The sequence below is a fragment of the Thalassophryne amazonica genome, chromosome 16, assembly GCF_902500255.1.
Source record: "Thalassophryne amazonica chromosome 16, fThaAma1.1, whole genome shotgun sequence".
Lineage (NCBI taxonomy): Eukaryota > Metazoa > Chordata > Actinopteri > Batrachoidiformes > Batrachoididae > Thalassophryne > Thalassophryne amazonica.
In genome coordinates this window covers 26,593,257-26,609,957 of record NC_047118.1, presented here as the reverse complement: position 1 = coordinate 26,609,957, position 16,701 = coordinate 26,593,257, and the positions used below count along the sequence as shown (strand labels likewise).

The window sequence follows — 16,701 nt, the reverse complement described above, 5'->3', positions numbered from 1 at the left end:
TTAGCTAAACATGGCAGAGTTTGTTTTGCTGATGGAGGAGAATTTGAAGGAGCTAATTCACAATGCTAATTCTTCGAACACAAAAACACGCCATAAGATGTCTGCAGGCATGAAGAGTTGTTACAATGAAGAGGATGACGTTAGGATGAAAAGTTGGACAAATTTCAGATGCGATTTTTTACTGGAGTGAGGAAAAGAGACAGCAGTCTGTACATGAAGTCAGTGCACAGCATCATAGACTACCTCATCAGAACTGCTTTTTGCAAGTTGACTGAAAGCAATTTTGGACTCCTATTTAAAGATCGTGTTGGACTGTTGATGTCAAAGCACCAGTGATGTACACCAAAATGTAAGTCCTTTTCTGTTGTTTATAAATCAATAAAATATCAAATGACACAGATCTATTTTAGCCATTATATAACACAAATAATGCATTTTTTTTTTTCATTCTTTCAATGGAACAAATGGTTTATGGAATGTTCCATTCAACTCGGCTTCACCTCATTGAATGGAACATTCCATAAACAATTCCATCTTTCACTTCATGAAATATTCATACCACTGATCTTATAAACATTCATTATTTGTATAGTATTCCTCAGTTTACTACTCATAATATCTATCAGTTTTTGTTTGTTGACATTAGGGATGCACCGATACTTTTTCCAGACTGAGTACAAGTACGAGTAAATGAATACGAGATTGAGCGCTACCCGATACTGGTGTTTGGATTGGTGCATCTCTAGTTGACATCCCTCCAGAGAAAATCATCCTTCTTGCCTGTAAATTCTGTTTTGGTGGTGAAACTCATAATAGGGTGAAGCACCTTCTGTCCCGCTTGCTTGTGATGCGCATTGTCTTTGATAGATCAGAGCAGGGAGAAATGGGCTAAGATCATATTCCATAACATCTTCCATGGAAAGTTCACCCATTTTTGACACACCTAGAAATCACTGGAACAACAAGGCAGGATCAACAACCTGATCTGGAGAAACTCTGTGATGCATGAAGGATGCATCACCAAGTGTTATGGCTTTATCATTCCGTTTATACGAAACGCTGAGTCTGTTTCCGCTGGTGAACTTGGAGTTGTGTTAGGAAGGGCGTCTAGTGTAAACACTTGTGCCAAATCCCAATGTGGGTCCATGCTGGGTTTGCTGTGGCAACCCTGAACCAATGAAAGCAGCCAAAAAACAACATTTTATGGAAATCTAGCCATTAGTAATTGTGGACAAATGAAGTCTTCAATGTGAAGACTTTGGTCAAGTAACCAATGGCAGTGCCAAAACACAGCACTTACTGTATTATATGAAAGTTTATTTCTAAGGCATGTCATGTAATTGACCATTTTTAACAAATTATGCAAGGTTGTTTTAGTGAAAATGGTGGTTTCTGCTTGATGAATTATTCTTCCAGCAAATTGACAAATAAAAATCAACCTCAATAAAGTTTTTATCAATGCCAAAGTTTAGCCCATGAGGTGGATGTTAGAAGGATGTAAGAATCTTGAAGAGTAAATGACGTTTGTTTGAGGACACCATGAGAGAACTAGTGGATGGCGATATAAAGACCGCCCTGTACACCTAAGTGTACATGATTAAATGTTGTGAGTCAGTGAAGCTCCATTAAGCTTTGGAATTAAAATGGTTCAAATATATTTTCAGGATTCCCAGCTCCACCTTGATGACTCACTTCAGATACAGGATGAGATGAAGGAGCAGGTCGCAGTGATGGAGCGTCGAACAAACTTGATGCAGTCTGAGATTGAAGAGCTTCGAGCCGTGGTGGAGCAGACAGAGCGAAGTCGTAAAATGGCTGAGCAGGAGCTGGTTGATGCCAGTGAGCGCGCCGGCCTTCTGCATTCTCAGGTTGGTTGTTCATCAGAATGGAGGTTTCAAACAGTGGATCTTCATTTGTTTACCACTTACTCACTTTTTGTTTGGCAGAACAACAGTCTTTTGAACACCAAGAAGAAAATGGAAACAGATTTAATTCAGCTTCAAGGAGAAATAGAAGATACCGTTCAGGAGTCCAGGAATGCAGAGGAGAAGGCCAAGAAAGCCATTACTGATGTAAAGTGCCCTTGATCTGTTTTTAGTTTGGTCAGTACAGACTTGATAAAGAAATGACAACAGCTACTGTGGCATTTGTAGGCCGCCATGATGGCTGAAGAGCTGAGGAAAGAGCAGGACACCAGTGCTCACCTGGAGAGGATGAAGAAGAACCTGGAGGTGACGGTCAAAGACCTGCAGCACCGCTTAAATGAGGCTGAAAATCTGGCTATGAAAGGTGGAAAGAAACAGTTGCAGAAACTGGAGGGTCGGGTGAGTCTGTTGTACTCAGAGCTTACATTCAGTGTACCCCACAAATAAACACTAACAAGATTTTTCCATTTCCTCAACCATTCCAGGACTTTGCTAAAATGATCTATTCTTCACTGTTAGCTTAATTTTGGACTTTTGGGGTCCAATCAATTTCTTTAATCTGCACTGAATCAGTTTCCTGAATACCCTGTTGTTTAAGTACTCTGTAGTAATGGTTGTGTGCTATCAAAGTTATTCCCTTTCTTGGTCTCTCAGTCTGAGAGCATAATTTATTAATTTAGCATGTTCTCCAAGGCTCGGCATGTCACCTCATTCAGTTCTCCTTCAAGTTTTATTGTGGTTTGCATCCATCTTAATGCCCTGTCACACCTTGACGATTTAGCCGTATGCCAACCGTATTAAAAAAAATGCTGGCATAAGTCCAATAAGTTAAGGGTAAGTATTTTTTATAAGTTAAGAGCAAGTTGAAGCACGATGAAACACACTGAAGCTCGCTGATGTACGTCCTAATACACATAAGTTGTAGGTAAGTTATATGATTGTTGGCAGACGTTTCTTTTAATTTACTCATAAGTCTAAATCCGTCCATTAATGCTGGCCACTGATTGGCTGAAAGCTGCGGGCCTCATGTAGATCGACTCTTTCATTCATACATGCAGTAAATCTGACCTGTTCATTTCAGTCCAATTCACCATCACAGACGGACACGAATCCACATAAAGCTCCTGATTTTTGAGAATGACATTTGGAAATACCGTAATTCGTGGCTGGAAATGCAACGTTTTAAAGCAAGTCCTTCAATGGTTTTTCTGCTGCAGGTGTGTTTCTCAGCTGATGTTGCGCTCTGAACACATAGAAGCGCTGTGATGACCTGATCAGACCTGATCAAGTTTGCTGATCAGGAAGCAGCTGGCGCTTTAAACATTTAAAGAAACAGCACTTCATTCATTCACAGTAGTGTTTCCCATAGCCAGTCCACTCATCGGCATTCTGTACACAATGAAAATGGTCCATGAAGATAAAAAAATAAAAAATAAAAATAAATTAATGTTAAATTACTCTGACGCACAGCACATCGTGCAGTACCAACCCAAACCACTGGGTGGAATCGGAGCTGTCGGCATACGCTGGATAATCGTCAAGGTGTGACAGCTGCATTAATTTATTAGATGTACGACAGCGTGTCCCAGCGTTTTTAATACAGTCGGCATACGCAGGTTAAATCATCAAGGTGTCACTGGACCTTAATTTGCCCATTATGCCCCCACCGCCCACTGTGGAATGTGGACCTCATTCAGTTCAGTATACAGGAGCAGTCTGTCATACATATAGACAGTGCCATCTTGTGGCTGAAGATAATAATACAGTATTTTTTGACCCACCAAACAAGTTAACAAAAATAATGTAACATAGTCCAGACATGCATATTTGCATAAACTGGTAAAGAGATGAAATTCAAGAACTTGCTCTGTCTTCACCTACTCACCCCTGTTAACCCCCAAAACACGACTCATCTGCAAATCATGAATTATCCACAAACTGTTAATTGCAAATCGAGAATACTGAAGAAATATCTCCCAAATTGTGAACGTGGGTCTCACAAAACGTGAATATCATTCATGATGTATATGTTTTTTTCAGTTTAAGTAGTTTATGGATTTCAGTTTATGGATCAGTTACTGCAGGAAATCCTGATCACAAACCCGATCACCTTTTTTTTTGGTGGGGGTCATTGCAGCCGGTGAGGTGGGGAGGTGATCTGTGAGCAGCTCTCTCTTCCGAGGTGAAGCATCTGGTCTCGCTGGGTGTGTACCACTCCGAGGACAGTGTCAGGTGAGGAGTTTGACTGGGACGACCCACCTGTCAAACTCACAGAGGACAGAAACCTCCCCCTCCGGTAAACAGCTCAATAATCTTAAGAGAAACCTTGTAGAAAAACAAACAACACTAGTTTCTAACCTCAGGAAGGTAGACAACAAGCTACAAACTTATTTTTTTATCCATATGAACCGTCCTCTGAGCTGGAAAAATAATATTGACCAAAATGAGCAGATGGCAGAGAAACAGAATCTTAGGGACCGTCTAAAAAGTGCAAAAATAAGACACCAGGAAAATATTCAATAAATTCAGGTGTGGTGTCACCAAATTCACTGAACACATCAGTGGTCTCCTGCTGGATAAACTACAGCACTCAGTTTGGAAGAATGTGCAAAAATAGAATTTTAGTGATTTTTTTTTATCATTAAAATCAGTCATAAATGAGCAATAATTCTGGCAGTCACATCTGTCGGCCTGCCAGAATTTGTGTCCCCCTGTGCAACTCTACTGAATGAAGACTAAACTTCCTCAAATTCACTGTAGCAATTGTAGTAATAATTTTTGCGGTAATAGGGTTTGCGATCAAGATTTCCTGCAGTAATTGATCTGTAAACTGAAATCCATAACGATATTCACGTTTTGTGAGATATGTTTTTTAAATATTCACATTTTGTTCAATTCAATGTGCACCTTTACAGTGAATGCACATTTTACCCATCCTAAAATGTGTTAAAAAAGAAATGAAATGACAATATGTGGCAGTAATGTTGATACTGTGGTGGGTGACAGAACTAAGTAAATGTATGGGAAAGACTGATTTAACTCTTGAAGAATACTATGAAGGACCAAAGCAAAAAAATAAAATAATAATAATAATAATAATAATATTTTAAAAAATCATCATTGGAGCGAGGAACCTTGTCGTCACAGTTGTTGATTTTAGCAGCATGTTTTGTATTGAATCAGTGAACAGTGACATGCCCAAAGGGCAAACATGAATCAGAATCAGAATTACCTTTATTGTCATTGCACAGCAATCAACACAACGAAATTTGCTTGTGCATCCTCAAAAACAATGACCACCCTCAAACACACACCCATACACATACTTCAATCAAAAAAAAAACATCAGGAGATTGGGGGGGCAAGCTTGGAGACAAACTCATATTGCGCTGATCCCACATTGTCATTGTCCCATATTACACTATCCCATACTGCACATGTCCCATATTGCACGTATCCCTCCAAAACATCAATTAACAATAAAAATACCCAACTTAATAAAACCCCTTAAATAGCTTAAAAACAAAAATATACCTAAAATTAAAAATAGTTAAAAACAATTATTGCACATGTCTGCCCTTGTTTTAATTAGAATAATGCAATTGTTCCAACTGGAGCTTGGGCGTGTCTATTCAGTTCTGTAACAGGTCTAGGAAAGAAGCTGTTTTTCCAGCCTTGTGGTGTGGGCTTTAAAGGCCCGATAACGCCTGCCGGATGGAAGCAAAGAAAAAAGGTGGTATGAGGGGTGTGTTCTGTCCTGCAAAATACTGCTTGCTCGGCGGAGACAGCGAGTCCTAAAAACATCATCCAATGAGGGCAGAGGGAGACCAACGATCTTTTCTGCCATTCTTATGACACGTCTGATGGATTCCTTGTTGTTTTCAGAGCAGTTTGCAAACCATGCTGTAATGCAATAAGTTAAAACACTCTCGATGGAGCAATGATAAAAGGCCTTGAGCAGCTCAGCTGACAGGTTGTTCTTCTTAAGTGTTCATGGAAAATAAAGCCTCTGATGCGCCTTTTTGACCACAGCAGATGCGTTATCTTCCCATTTAAGATCCTCAGTGATCCAGATGCCCAGAAATTTAAAACAAGAGACCCTCTCTACTACCTCACCTTTGATGGTTAAGGGAGAGGGGTCATCCTTGCGCTTCCTGAAGTCAACTATAATCTCTTTGGTTTTCTTGACATTCAGGGTCAAATTATTTTCTGTGCACCATTCAATGAACGTTTCAACTTCATCTCTATAGGCTGCCTCGTTGCCGTTGAAAATCTGTCCCACCACAGTCGTGTCATCAGCAAATTTTATTATCGTATTTGAGGGATGGGTGGGAATACAGTCATATGTATAGATGGAATAAAGCAACGGACTTAGCACACAGCCTTGTGGTGCGCCGGTGCTAAGAGACAGACTAGAGGATAGATGTGGGCCCAGTTTGACTGCCTGTGGGCGGTCAGACAGGAAATCCTTAATCCATGCACATAAATTATTGCTAAGGCCTAGGTTGAGGCGCTTTGTGACCAACTTACTGGGTACAACTGTGTTGAAAGCAGAGCTGTAATCTATAAAAAGCATTCTCACACTTGCCGCTTTACTGTCGAGGTGCGTTAAAGCTGTATGGAGAGCTGTGATGATAGCATCCTCCGTGGATCTATTTGCCCTATAGGCATATTGATGCTGGTCCAGATTGAGGGGAAGGACAGATTTTAAATGCTTCATCACTAGCCTCTCAAAGCACTATTGCACCACAATAGGAGTAAGGGCCACAGGTCTGTAGTCATTCATGGATCTGATGTTACTTTGCTTGGGCACTGGAATAATGGTGGCTGTTTTGAAGCAAGCTGGTACAGTACCTGAAGAGAGATCTGTTAAAAATATCTGCAAAGACATCTGCCAACTGGTGGGCGCAGTCTTTAACCACCCTTCCTGGAATTCCATCAGGCCCCTCTGCCTTTCTAGTGTTCACAGACTTAAAGATGTGCCTCACCTCCTCTGTCGAAACAGTGAGTGGATAGTCTGTGTCAGCAGAGGGGTGGGGAATAGCTCCGTTGTTAAGCCCTTTTGTTTCAAAATGGGCATAAAAATGATTGAGCTCCTCAGCCAGGGAGACATTAATGTCTACTGGTGTTTCACGGGTACCTCTGTGGTTTGTGATCTGCTGGATGCCCTGCCACACACGCGTCGGATCTCTATTGATAAAATGGTCTTCAATCTTTGCCTTGTATGCAGCTTTAGCCTGCCTAATGCCTTTTTTCAAATTGTACCTTGCTGTTAACCTTCTTCATTAAAAAAAAAAGTTACACTAACGTGCCAAGCATTATGAAAATCCTTGCTGAATTCTCTTTTCTAACCTGCAGGTACGTGAGCTGGAAAATGAGCTGGAGTCTGAACAGAAACGTTCTGTGGACGCAATCAAAGGAGTCCGTAAATATGAACGGAAGATCAAAGAGCTCACTTACCAGGTACATCCACTGAATCTGCATTAATACTGTGAAATCCAGCACTCATGTGGAAGGAAGTCCACCCAAAAGGTGACATGATTGACAGACATGTTCTTTCTTTAACTTAACAGTCTGAAGAAGAGAAGAAGAACAATGCTCGACTGCAGGATTTGGTGGACAAACTCCAGCTCAAAATGAAATCCTACAAACGACACGCTGAAGAGGCTGTGAGTGAAGAAAATGTCTGTTCATGGATTCAGCGACGTCTTGGATCACTGTTCAATTTTACGTTCTTTTCCAGGAGGAGCAGTCTAACGTGCACATGACCAGGGCCAGGAAGCTCCAGCACGAGCTGGAAGAGTCCGAGGAGAGGGCTGACATCGCTGAATCAATGGCCAACAAGCTGAGAGCCAAGAGCCGTGAAATTGGATCAAAGGTACAGATTCAGATATTAACAACTTAGGGTCCTATATCACTGGGTGCGACTTAGCAACCAAACACCCTAACGAGTGACTCAGTCTCAGTTGTTGTCTCACTGAAGTTGTTGTCCCAGCAGAAGACTGCCCCTCCCTGAGCCTGGTTCTGCTGGAGGTTTCTTCCTGTTAAAAGGGAGTTTTTCCTTCCCACTGTAGCCAAGTGCTTGCTCACAGGGGGTCGTTTTGACCGTTGGGGTTTTACATAATTATTGTATGGCCTTGCCTTACAATATAAAGCGCCTTGGGGCAACTGTTTGTTGTGATTTGGCGCTATATAAAAAAAATTGATTGATTGATTGATTAAAGTGTCCACTCTCATCTGAAGATGGACACGTTTGCACACAAAGTGTTCAGCCCTTATTATCCTACTACTATCCACATGAATAGACTGTGGAAATTCCCCCACTGTTCTCAAAAATGGCAAAATAAAACAAAAATAAACAATAAAATAATAAGAAATAAAACAATAATAATAATAAAGCCTACAGTGCACTCACCGATTTGCAGAATGATGTCCCTACTGGATTTATTGTCCTATCCTCCATGTCCAGTATATAATCCACAGCTTTGTGATCTTTCTCTCCTCGGCTCCGCAATCGTACACAGGCCTGACCAGCCTTTTCTCCAATATATGTCCAGCAGCACTTCAGGGGTGTGTGTCCTTTGATTTGGTTTGATTTATTCAGCAATAACATGGATCTCTCATGTTTGGAGTCTCAGCGAGTACATTCAGAGAGTCGCACAAGGGAGCAAACTGGGAGGAGCCTTATCGCCTTGCCAACTTTGAAAAATTCTAAATCCAGGCGCGATGCTGGCGACACCCTGTGAGTGACGTGAGGGAAGAGCACCACCCAGTGAACCTTGTGTAAAATCAAGCGATTTCCCTCACAATTGCCGTTCGCAGGTTGTTGCAGCCCAGTGCGATAGGACCCTTAGATACTCCTGTAGTTCATTTGATGGTTGTTACACAGTACGCATATCTTCAGTGTCTGCCCTGAACAGTTCTTGTTACATCACAAGCTCACCAGCACATGGTCCTTGACATAAAATGGTTTGGTTTGTGTGGTTTCCCTCCAGGTCCCAGAGGCACAAGCCGAGTAGTGGAAAAGCAGACAAGACGAGGCCTGTTTAAACGCTGACACAGACAAATGTTGACACATGGCTGCATAATAACATGTTATTACTCCTTAGTTACTTAAATCAAAGACTCATCTGTCATAAAACTGAACTACAGCATGTTACAAGTGCACAAAAATATAACCCAGTCTGAAATCTGAATTTGGATTCAGTTTTGAGCAGCGGCTGAGTCGCTCACATATCCTGTGACCTTTATGAAGATGCACTAATTTGGGATATAATGACAAAAAATATCAGCATTTTTAAAAGTAAATGTAGCAGTATTCAACAAAAAGATACTGAACACTAGATCACTGCCTAATTTAAGCTGCTTATCTTTCTGAGCATAATATTTAATTATTTACAGCATTTATAGAATTAATTCATAAATTCAAATATACAAAAACATTTAGTATATAACATTATAGCATTGTGATCATCAAACTGATATTGAAAATGATGATGCTTATGTCTCCAGTTATCAAACGAATCCACATCAAAGAGCTCTGAGACAAATTCATGTTCATAATATTTTTCATTATTATTATGAATAAAAAATTAATGTAATATTTAAATTGAAATGTAAATGCAATTACAGGAATTATCTTTTCACAAATTTTTTATAAAGCTTAATTTAAATTGTTGTAAAATTCTATTTGCTTTGTTCAAGCAGATTATTGCATTAGAAATGGGAGAAAATTCAGGGAAATAGTTTTATTTTCAAAGTAAGGGTTTTGTATGTTGTAATGTACATTGCTGAAAGTTATTTGTACTGAATTTTTTTTTTTTTAACAAATCATCCCATATTATAACACTGAATATTGTGTATCATGTATTTTTTTTTACCCTCAAAACAGGAATGTTCCATTATAAAATGAAGTACAAACATTTGATTAAAAATCTCTAGTGGTTTCAAACAAATAAAAGAACCAAAATTAAGAATTTTAAGGCAGAATATACTTTAAATCTTTTATTATGAGAGTAATTAATATTCCCTATTCTAAAAATAAACTCTTATTTTGAAATAAATATTCCTTAATATTGTGACATTGATATCAGCTGTAGTTTCCAGTCCCAGTACTTCCTGTGTGTCACTGTAGGATCATTTAGTCATTCTGGTGAAAGTGATAACGTTCAGCTGTTCAGTTGCCTCCCTGTCAAACTCTGCTTGCAGTGTTCTGAAATTGTAGGAATAAAGTTTGCATTGCATTTGGTTGTTATCGTTTCATTCATCCCAGTTTCTTTAAATGGAAAAGAGGTGCCGTTTGTCACTCTGGCCTCACAGCCACATAACGCCGTGACGCGTGATGTGTATCCACAACGTGTGAAGAAAATAACTCAACAACAATAAATACTACTATCTTGCTCTCATTACCAAATTAAAAGCACGTAATGACATTAAAGTGGCCAATCAATTGCTGCACCAGATCAATCGAAAAAGGAACCTTTTTTCCACTGTAATATTCCATAGACGTGTCTGCCACCTGCTGGATGGTTAGTCAGTCCTGGATGTATCATCAGAGGTGGATGACTTCACAGCTACTGTATGTAGTCTTCTGCCACCTGCTGAAGGTAGAGCACGTGTGTGTGCTCATCATTCAGCTCCACTCACTGACAGCGACTTTTTATCAAGTGAGCAAGTGCACGAAAAAATATACGACAGAACTGGGGAGTAAAGAAAGGACCAAACATGTGGCTTTAGGAGTTACTGTACCAAAACCTTTCTTCGTCACTGCAAATTAGTGAAGTAAACCTGAAACATGGTTTCTGATGCTTTAGAAATCTTTATATCTCACGTGTTTCAGCCACTGTTCAGAAGTCTGATTCAAAGTAAAGACATCAAATACTGTGTTAAATGAGACCAAACACTTGTTTTAAAATGTTCCAGCTGATTTGCCCCCTCTGGTGGTGAAACACAGTAAAACACAAGTGAATAAATGAATCTGTTGGATTTTCCAGCGTATACATTAATTGTTTAGTTTTTTGTTTGTTTTGTTTTACTAGTTTGTAAGGTCCAGTAAATTGTACTCTGGCGCCACCAAGTGGTACGCACCTGGGAGAAGAAAATGTTGCAGTTCCATGATTGACCACTTGAGTCTCCAAAAATGAGCACATTCCCAAAGGACTCCATGTTAAAATGTCCAACTTTAGAGCAGAAACAAACAGTGGTGGGCACAGTTCAGCTATAATCCGATAGCAGATAATTATCAAAGCTAATGTTTTTGCTATTGGATTAGCTTTTCAGATAAGTTTTAAAACCACCATCGGACCAATTATCTTCCGATTAAATTTAGTTCCTATAACTTTCAATCTGATAACATTTTCTTTGCTGGTCAAAAACGTTTGTAAACCCTAAAATCAAACATTTTAGTCAGTTTGTTGTGTGTTTCTAGCCACGGAGCAGACTGGCTGCCTGTTGCTTGCTGATGACATCATCATTAAGCGCAAAGCATGATTGGCCGGTCAACGCAGGGAGCATTGTGGGTAGTGTAGTTCAGGTTCACTTTGCGCATTACAGTGGCTTGTCCACTCGACACAAAAACAAAACAGACTAATTTTAACATTATTTTATTTTATTTCTTTGTGGCTATAATTTAATCGCCAAGACTCGGTGGGAAAGAGGAGCTCTCATGGCGCAGCTGTGTGTACAGAGGGACTTTTCTTCACATTTACACACTGTTTTGGATTTATGTAGATAAATGTGGATTATTTATTCAGATGAATCCCACTAAAATTAACAGGCAAGAATTTATATTTACTACATGTATTTTACTCTACCAATCAATACATCAATGGATGCATTTCTGTTGTTTAAGCCGCAGGGTTCAAAGAAAAGCAGCAGATTTAGTTCGTAAATGACGGTGTATCTAATACCGAAATAAACTGTGACTTCTAATACTGATTGACTGCTTTTGAAAGATGATGACAGTGTTTATGGTTTTATTTATTTTTTAGTCATTTTTCGTGTGTTCTTTGTGTTTGTAATCCTTGAATTTACCCAGAAGCCCCTGCGGCGCTTAATAGTATAGGCTCTGGGTGGGTGGGGGGGGGGGGGGGTTCGTGTACATTTCTCTTTTACTTGGTATTTTTGTTTTACATATGATGAGAGGTTTCAAAAAAACTTGGTGAACCTTTTCATACCTGGTACGTTTTTTCTCTACAGCCCAATATGTGATCAAGGTTGAGTGCCGTTTGGCAAAAATGACGAAATTCAGTTTTAATGGACTGACAAACTAGGAAATTATCTTAGATTTAAAAAATAACTTGATTCAGCATCTTTATACGTACCTTAAACATTTTCAGCATGTTTCAATGTCCTACTTCATGTTTTTGCACGAAAAACAGACATTTTTGGCTAATTTTGGTCGAAAAATCACTTTCAGTTTGAAAGTCACTCAAAGTTTGGTGACTTCCTACAAATTTATTTTCAATGATAAGGGGCCCAAAAGTGGTCAAAAACATCTTTGTGTGGTTCTTTAGTAAAAAAGAGGTCATGACCGATGACATAAGAAATCACTTGCTTAATGCAGTCCAGAAAGGGAAAGAAAGGTATTTGACATTCAGAGAGGTTTATCCAGAAAACTATTCGAATCAGTGATTGCTTTCATCGTATAAATCTGAAAACAATGAAAGCTATCCACAACAAGCCACAGAAGATGACCAAACAGGCTGTGAAGGAGATGAATATATCAGAGAGAAAAATTGAAATTGCTCGGGAACGAGGCCTTACTACTGAAGACCTGTTAAGATATGATGTTGTGCCATCCCCTGTTCTGTTCGATGGTGAAGATTATAACTACACTCACAGTACAAATGCTTCTTTCATAACTGATGTCAGCCTCTCCAAACTCTCCAAATTTAGTGACCTACTAGCAAGTTTCACATCATTCTTAGATACATACCGTATGTTTGGTTGATGTGACTATGTTTTTGATATGTATTCTGAGGATCCTTCAGTGAAGGACAGCGAGAGGAAGAGGCGCGCTTGTACAACACCCATCGAGTACAATTCAATTGGTCCATCATCACAGCTACCAAAAAACATGGACACTTTCTGACCATCCAACAACAACAAACTTCTCCTTGAAAAAATGATCTACAACCATCTCTGAACCAGTTGTCTTTCCCTTCAAGAGTATCCTATTGTACTTGGACAGGTTAGCAGAGAGGACGAGGAATGGCAATGCCGCACTATATACAGAGGCGAGGAGAGGACTTTAGCAGAACTACAGTCTACAGGAGCGATATTTGAAGAAGCTGACCTTCGGATACCCCTCCATGTACTTGACTTGCTTAGGGCTGGACACGAGGTTTGCGTTGTCATTTCAGGTGATGCTGATGTGTTTCACTGCTGTACCACATGCCAGTCTTCATCCAGAATAATCTGAAGGAGCTATGGGTTCGTGCTGGAGTTGGCGACACCACTCGCTATGCGCCCCTTCATTGTCTGTATGATCGCCTTGGACCTGACCTTTGTGCAGTTATTCAAGCAGTACACAGCCTTACTGGATGTGATATAACGAGTAAAGTTGGAACAAAGAAATCTGCATTAAAAGCTAAACCTGTTAAATTCCTAAAGCTATTTGGAAAAATGCCAAATTTTACTCCAGCCATTATCAAGAATGCAGAAGAGTTCTTGGTGACGAGCCAAGAACTTTACAGACCTGCGGGCTGAAATTTTCCACCACCCAAAGGGAAGTTCTCATCAGAATCTGCCACCAACAAGCCAAGGACTTCTACCACATATCAAGCGAAGCTTTTACAATGCCTACACCATTATGCACGCCATAGAGATTCATTATGATCCTGTACATGCAATCGCAGTGAAACCAGAAGACTGTGGCTATAAGAATGACAAGCAACAGCTGGTACCTGACACATATGGTCAACATGTCTTTGCAGGTCTGCTGAAGCTGAATGTGTTAAATTCTGTCATTGCAATAAAGCACCAAAAAACCCTTGGGAATGCAAAAAAAGACTTCTGCCTCTTCTTGCTAAGAACAATCCAGTATTGCCAATAATATACTGGAAACTTGTCCTCCTCTTTCATGACATTTCTGTTGTATGATGCAATTTATGCAACATCAAAGGACTACAGTGTCCATTTTTGCTCTGCATCAGGCCATTGGGTTTGCTGGTAATTTTTGCTGTCGCCATGGTTATTTTGAGGCAAGGGCGTAGGTTTGGTCTCAGCTTTGGTAGGGACAATACCACCCCCCCCCCCCCCGGCCCCCCTGCCCACCACCACCACCCCCTAACCCACTCATACCATTAGATGCACAAGTACAGCATAATACATAACATATGACGACATAATGCTGAATAATTTAACACTTTATTTACAATATTAAGCGTGTAGGCAAACAAACAAATAGCTTAAATAACAAAATTGCACCCAAAATCACGAATCTATTCGATAGGCCTACACCTGAGAGAACAAGACAACAAAAAAATACTTGTGGAGCTAACAAAAAAAAAAAAAAAAAGTTTTTTGCAACCAAGATGTATAATTTATTCTCTTCATCAATAATGCAGTTGTAGGTATCTGGCAACCTAATTAAAAAAAAAAAAAAAGGGATTTCCAATGATATATAGTGTATTACGGTAAACGAAGCCTGTGATGTCATAACGCAGAGGAAAAACACGGAAGTTTCACACTAATGCGCCGCTGATTCTCATTACCGTAAGTTCTCATGTAAGCCCTCACTCTGAAAAATGTAACACTGACAGCAAGCCAAGAACCCGTGCTTTCTAACAGCATGCTATATGTTGCATATATTACGGTAAAGTGCGTTCGGTGACTTTTGAAACGAGGCAAAAGTATGAAAAAGAGCGCAAAAGTGACAAAAAAGTACAGAGACAGACAGCAAACATAAATGTAGTAATTTCTGAGGAAAAGGCAGGATGTTAGTGTCATTTGTGAAGGTGTGGGTGTGCAGTTTATTTTAAGTGTGGCGCACAGCATTGTTCGCAAGCCCCCGCCCTTCTTGTTTTTCTGCACCGGAGCAGTGTTGCCAGATATGAAATATGAAACTATCGTACCAAAACCTCAAAATTATCGTATTTTGGGAGAAATGATCGTACACAAACAAAACGCATACAACGTAGCTATTTTAGCGTTTTTTGTTTTTTTTTAATTTCCAAAGAATTTTATGTCACATTTTTAAACAGTAATTATAGTAATGGGGAAACTAGAACGCACTACTAGAAAGATTTTTTTTTCTGTGAAGGGACACAAACGTGTTAATTACCAAACTAGAATTCAACCTCGAGGTCGCTGTTGTCATCCGATGCCACTTGTGCAGATTTTGTTGAACACAGAAAAAATGTTGACACCTCCATAAGGAACTTGAACTTTTTTTTTATTTTTCTTGTATATCTCTTTGCTCTTGTGTTTTGTTCGTTTGTTGTTGCATTTGTTGAAATAAAGTTAAAAAAAAAAAAAGATGTTGCTTGGGGAATCTTCCTGTCACGGCACAGATTGGATGGGAACTCATTACTTTGTATGGAGAGGGGGCGGGCTTTCAAATGACGTTGTCCCGGGCGTCCAAAGCTGTGTGTGGTGTGTCTTTGATGCCGCCTGAGTGCAACGACTGCAAAATGATTCTTGGGTGTCAGAGAGAGATGCGTGTTTGGGCAACCAACTGAAATTATCGTACATATTGGATTTTTTCCCATTACTGATCGTACATCGTACATAGGGCAAAACTATCGTACAAATACGATAATTATCGTACATCTGGCAACACTGCACCGGAGCCACCCATCCTCTGCGCTCCGGGACCTCCCACTTTACAAATTAAGCACTGCCTGCCACGAGATGCGCTTTGTTTACGGCCATGTGAGAAGAACGTGAGCCAATGAAATTGCAACATGGGTAACCCTGTCACTCTGGCACGTCGAAAACAAAACGTGACGACTAAAATTATAGTATCGAGTTCGCAAAAAAAATAGTGAATGATTTTGTTATATAAACAAAAATGCTAAATATTGGTAGGAACTATTTTGCCATCCCAAAATAATGGTTGTGACTTGTCCCTATGGTCCATATGCAAACCTACGCCCCTGTTTTGAGGCCATATTGAAATTATGCAAATCGGGTAACCTCTAATAAGGCTGAAAGTAATGCCATTTAATCCCTTGATATGAAAAACCTATGTCTAGAGTCCAAAAATAACCTCCTATTGCAATTATTTGTTGACTTACAGCTTTATGAGTGAATATGGTAAAATCGGCTTTTTGGGGGTAGGGGTGATCTTTGTTTATATTGACCGCCTCTGTCACTCTACACAGCATGGGAAACAAAATCAATCAATCAATCAATTTTTTTATATAGCGCCAAATCACAACAAACAGTTGCCCCAAGGCGCTTTATATTGTAAGGCAAGGCCATACAATAATTATGTAAAACCCCAACGGTCAAAACGACCCCCTGTGAGCAAGCACTTGGCTACAGTGGGAAGGAAAAACTCCCTTTTAACAGGAAGAAACCTCCAGCAGAACCAGGCTCAGGGAGGGGCAGTCTTCTGCTGGGACTGGTTGGGGCTGAGGGAGAGAACCAGGAAAAAGACATGCTGTGGAGGGGAGCAGAGATCGATCACTAATGATTAAATGCAGAGTGGTACATACAGAGCAAAAAGAGAAAGAAACAGTGCATCATGGGAACCCCCCAGCAGTCTACGTCTATAGCAGCATAACTAAGGGATGGTTCAGGGTCACCTGATCCAGCCCTAACTATAAGC

General features: G+C 40.0%; 1 protein-coding gene across 2 annotated transcripts in view; it reads left to right on the top strand.

Moving 5' to 3' along the window:
* LOC117528651 (myosin heavy chain, fast skeletal muscle-like) overlaps positions 1–9,349 on the top strand; it is a 50,451-nt gene extending 41,102 nt beyond the window's left edge. For both annotated transcript variants that reach the window (XM_034191284.1, XM_034191283.1), the window contains 7 exons: positions 1,665–1,868; positions 1,947–2,072; positions 2,154–2,324; positions 7,284–7,388; positions 7,499–7,594; positions 7,669–7,803; positions 8,921–9,349. In XM_034191284.1, coding sequence (XP_034047175.1) covers positions 1,665–1,868; positions 1,947–2,072; positions 2,154–2,324; positions 7,284–7,388; positions 7,499–7,594; positions 7,669–7,803; positions 8,921–8,944 — 861 coding nt within the window. In that variant the 3' untranslated portion in view covers positions 8,945–9,349. The remainder of the gene's footprint in view (positions 1–1,664; positions 1,869–1,946; positions 2,073–2,153; positions 2,325–7,283; positions 7,389–7,498; positions 7,595–7,668; positions 7,804–8,920) is intronic.
* The last annotated feature ends 7,352 nt before the right edge of the window (positions 9,350–16,701 follow it).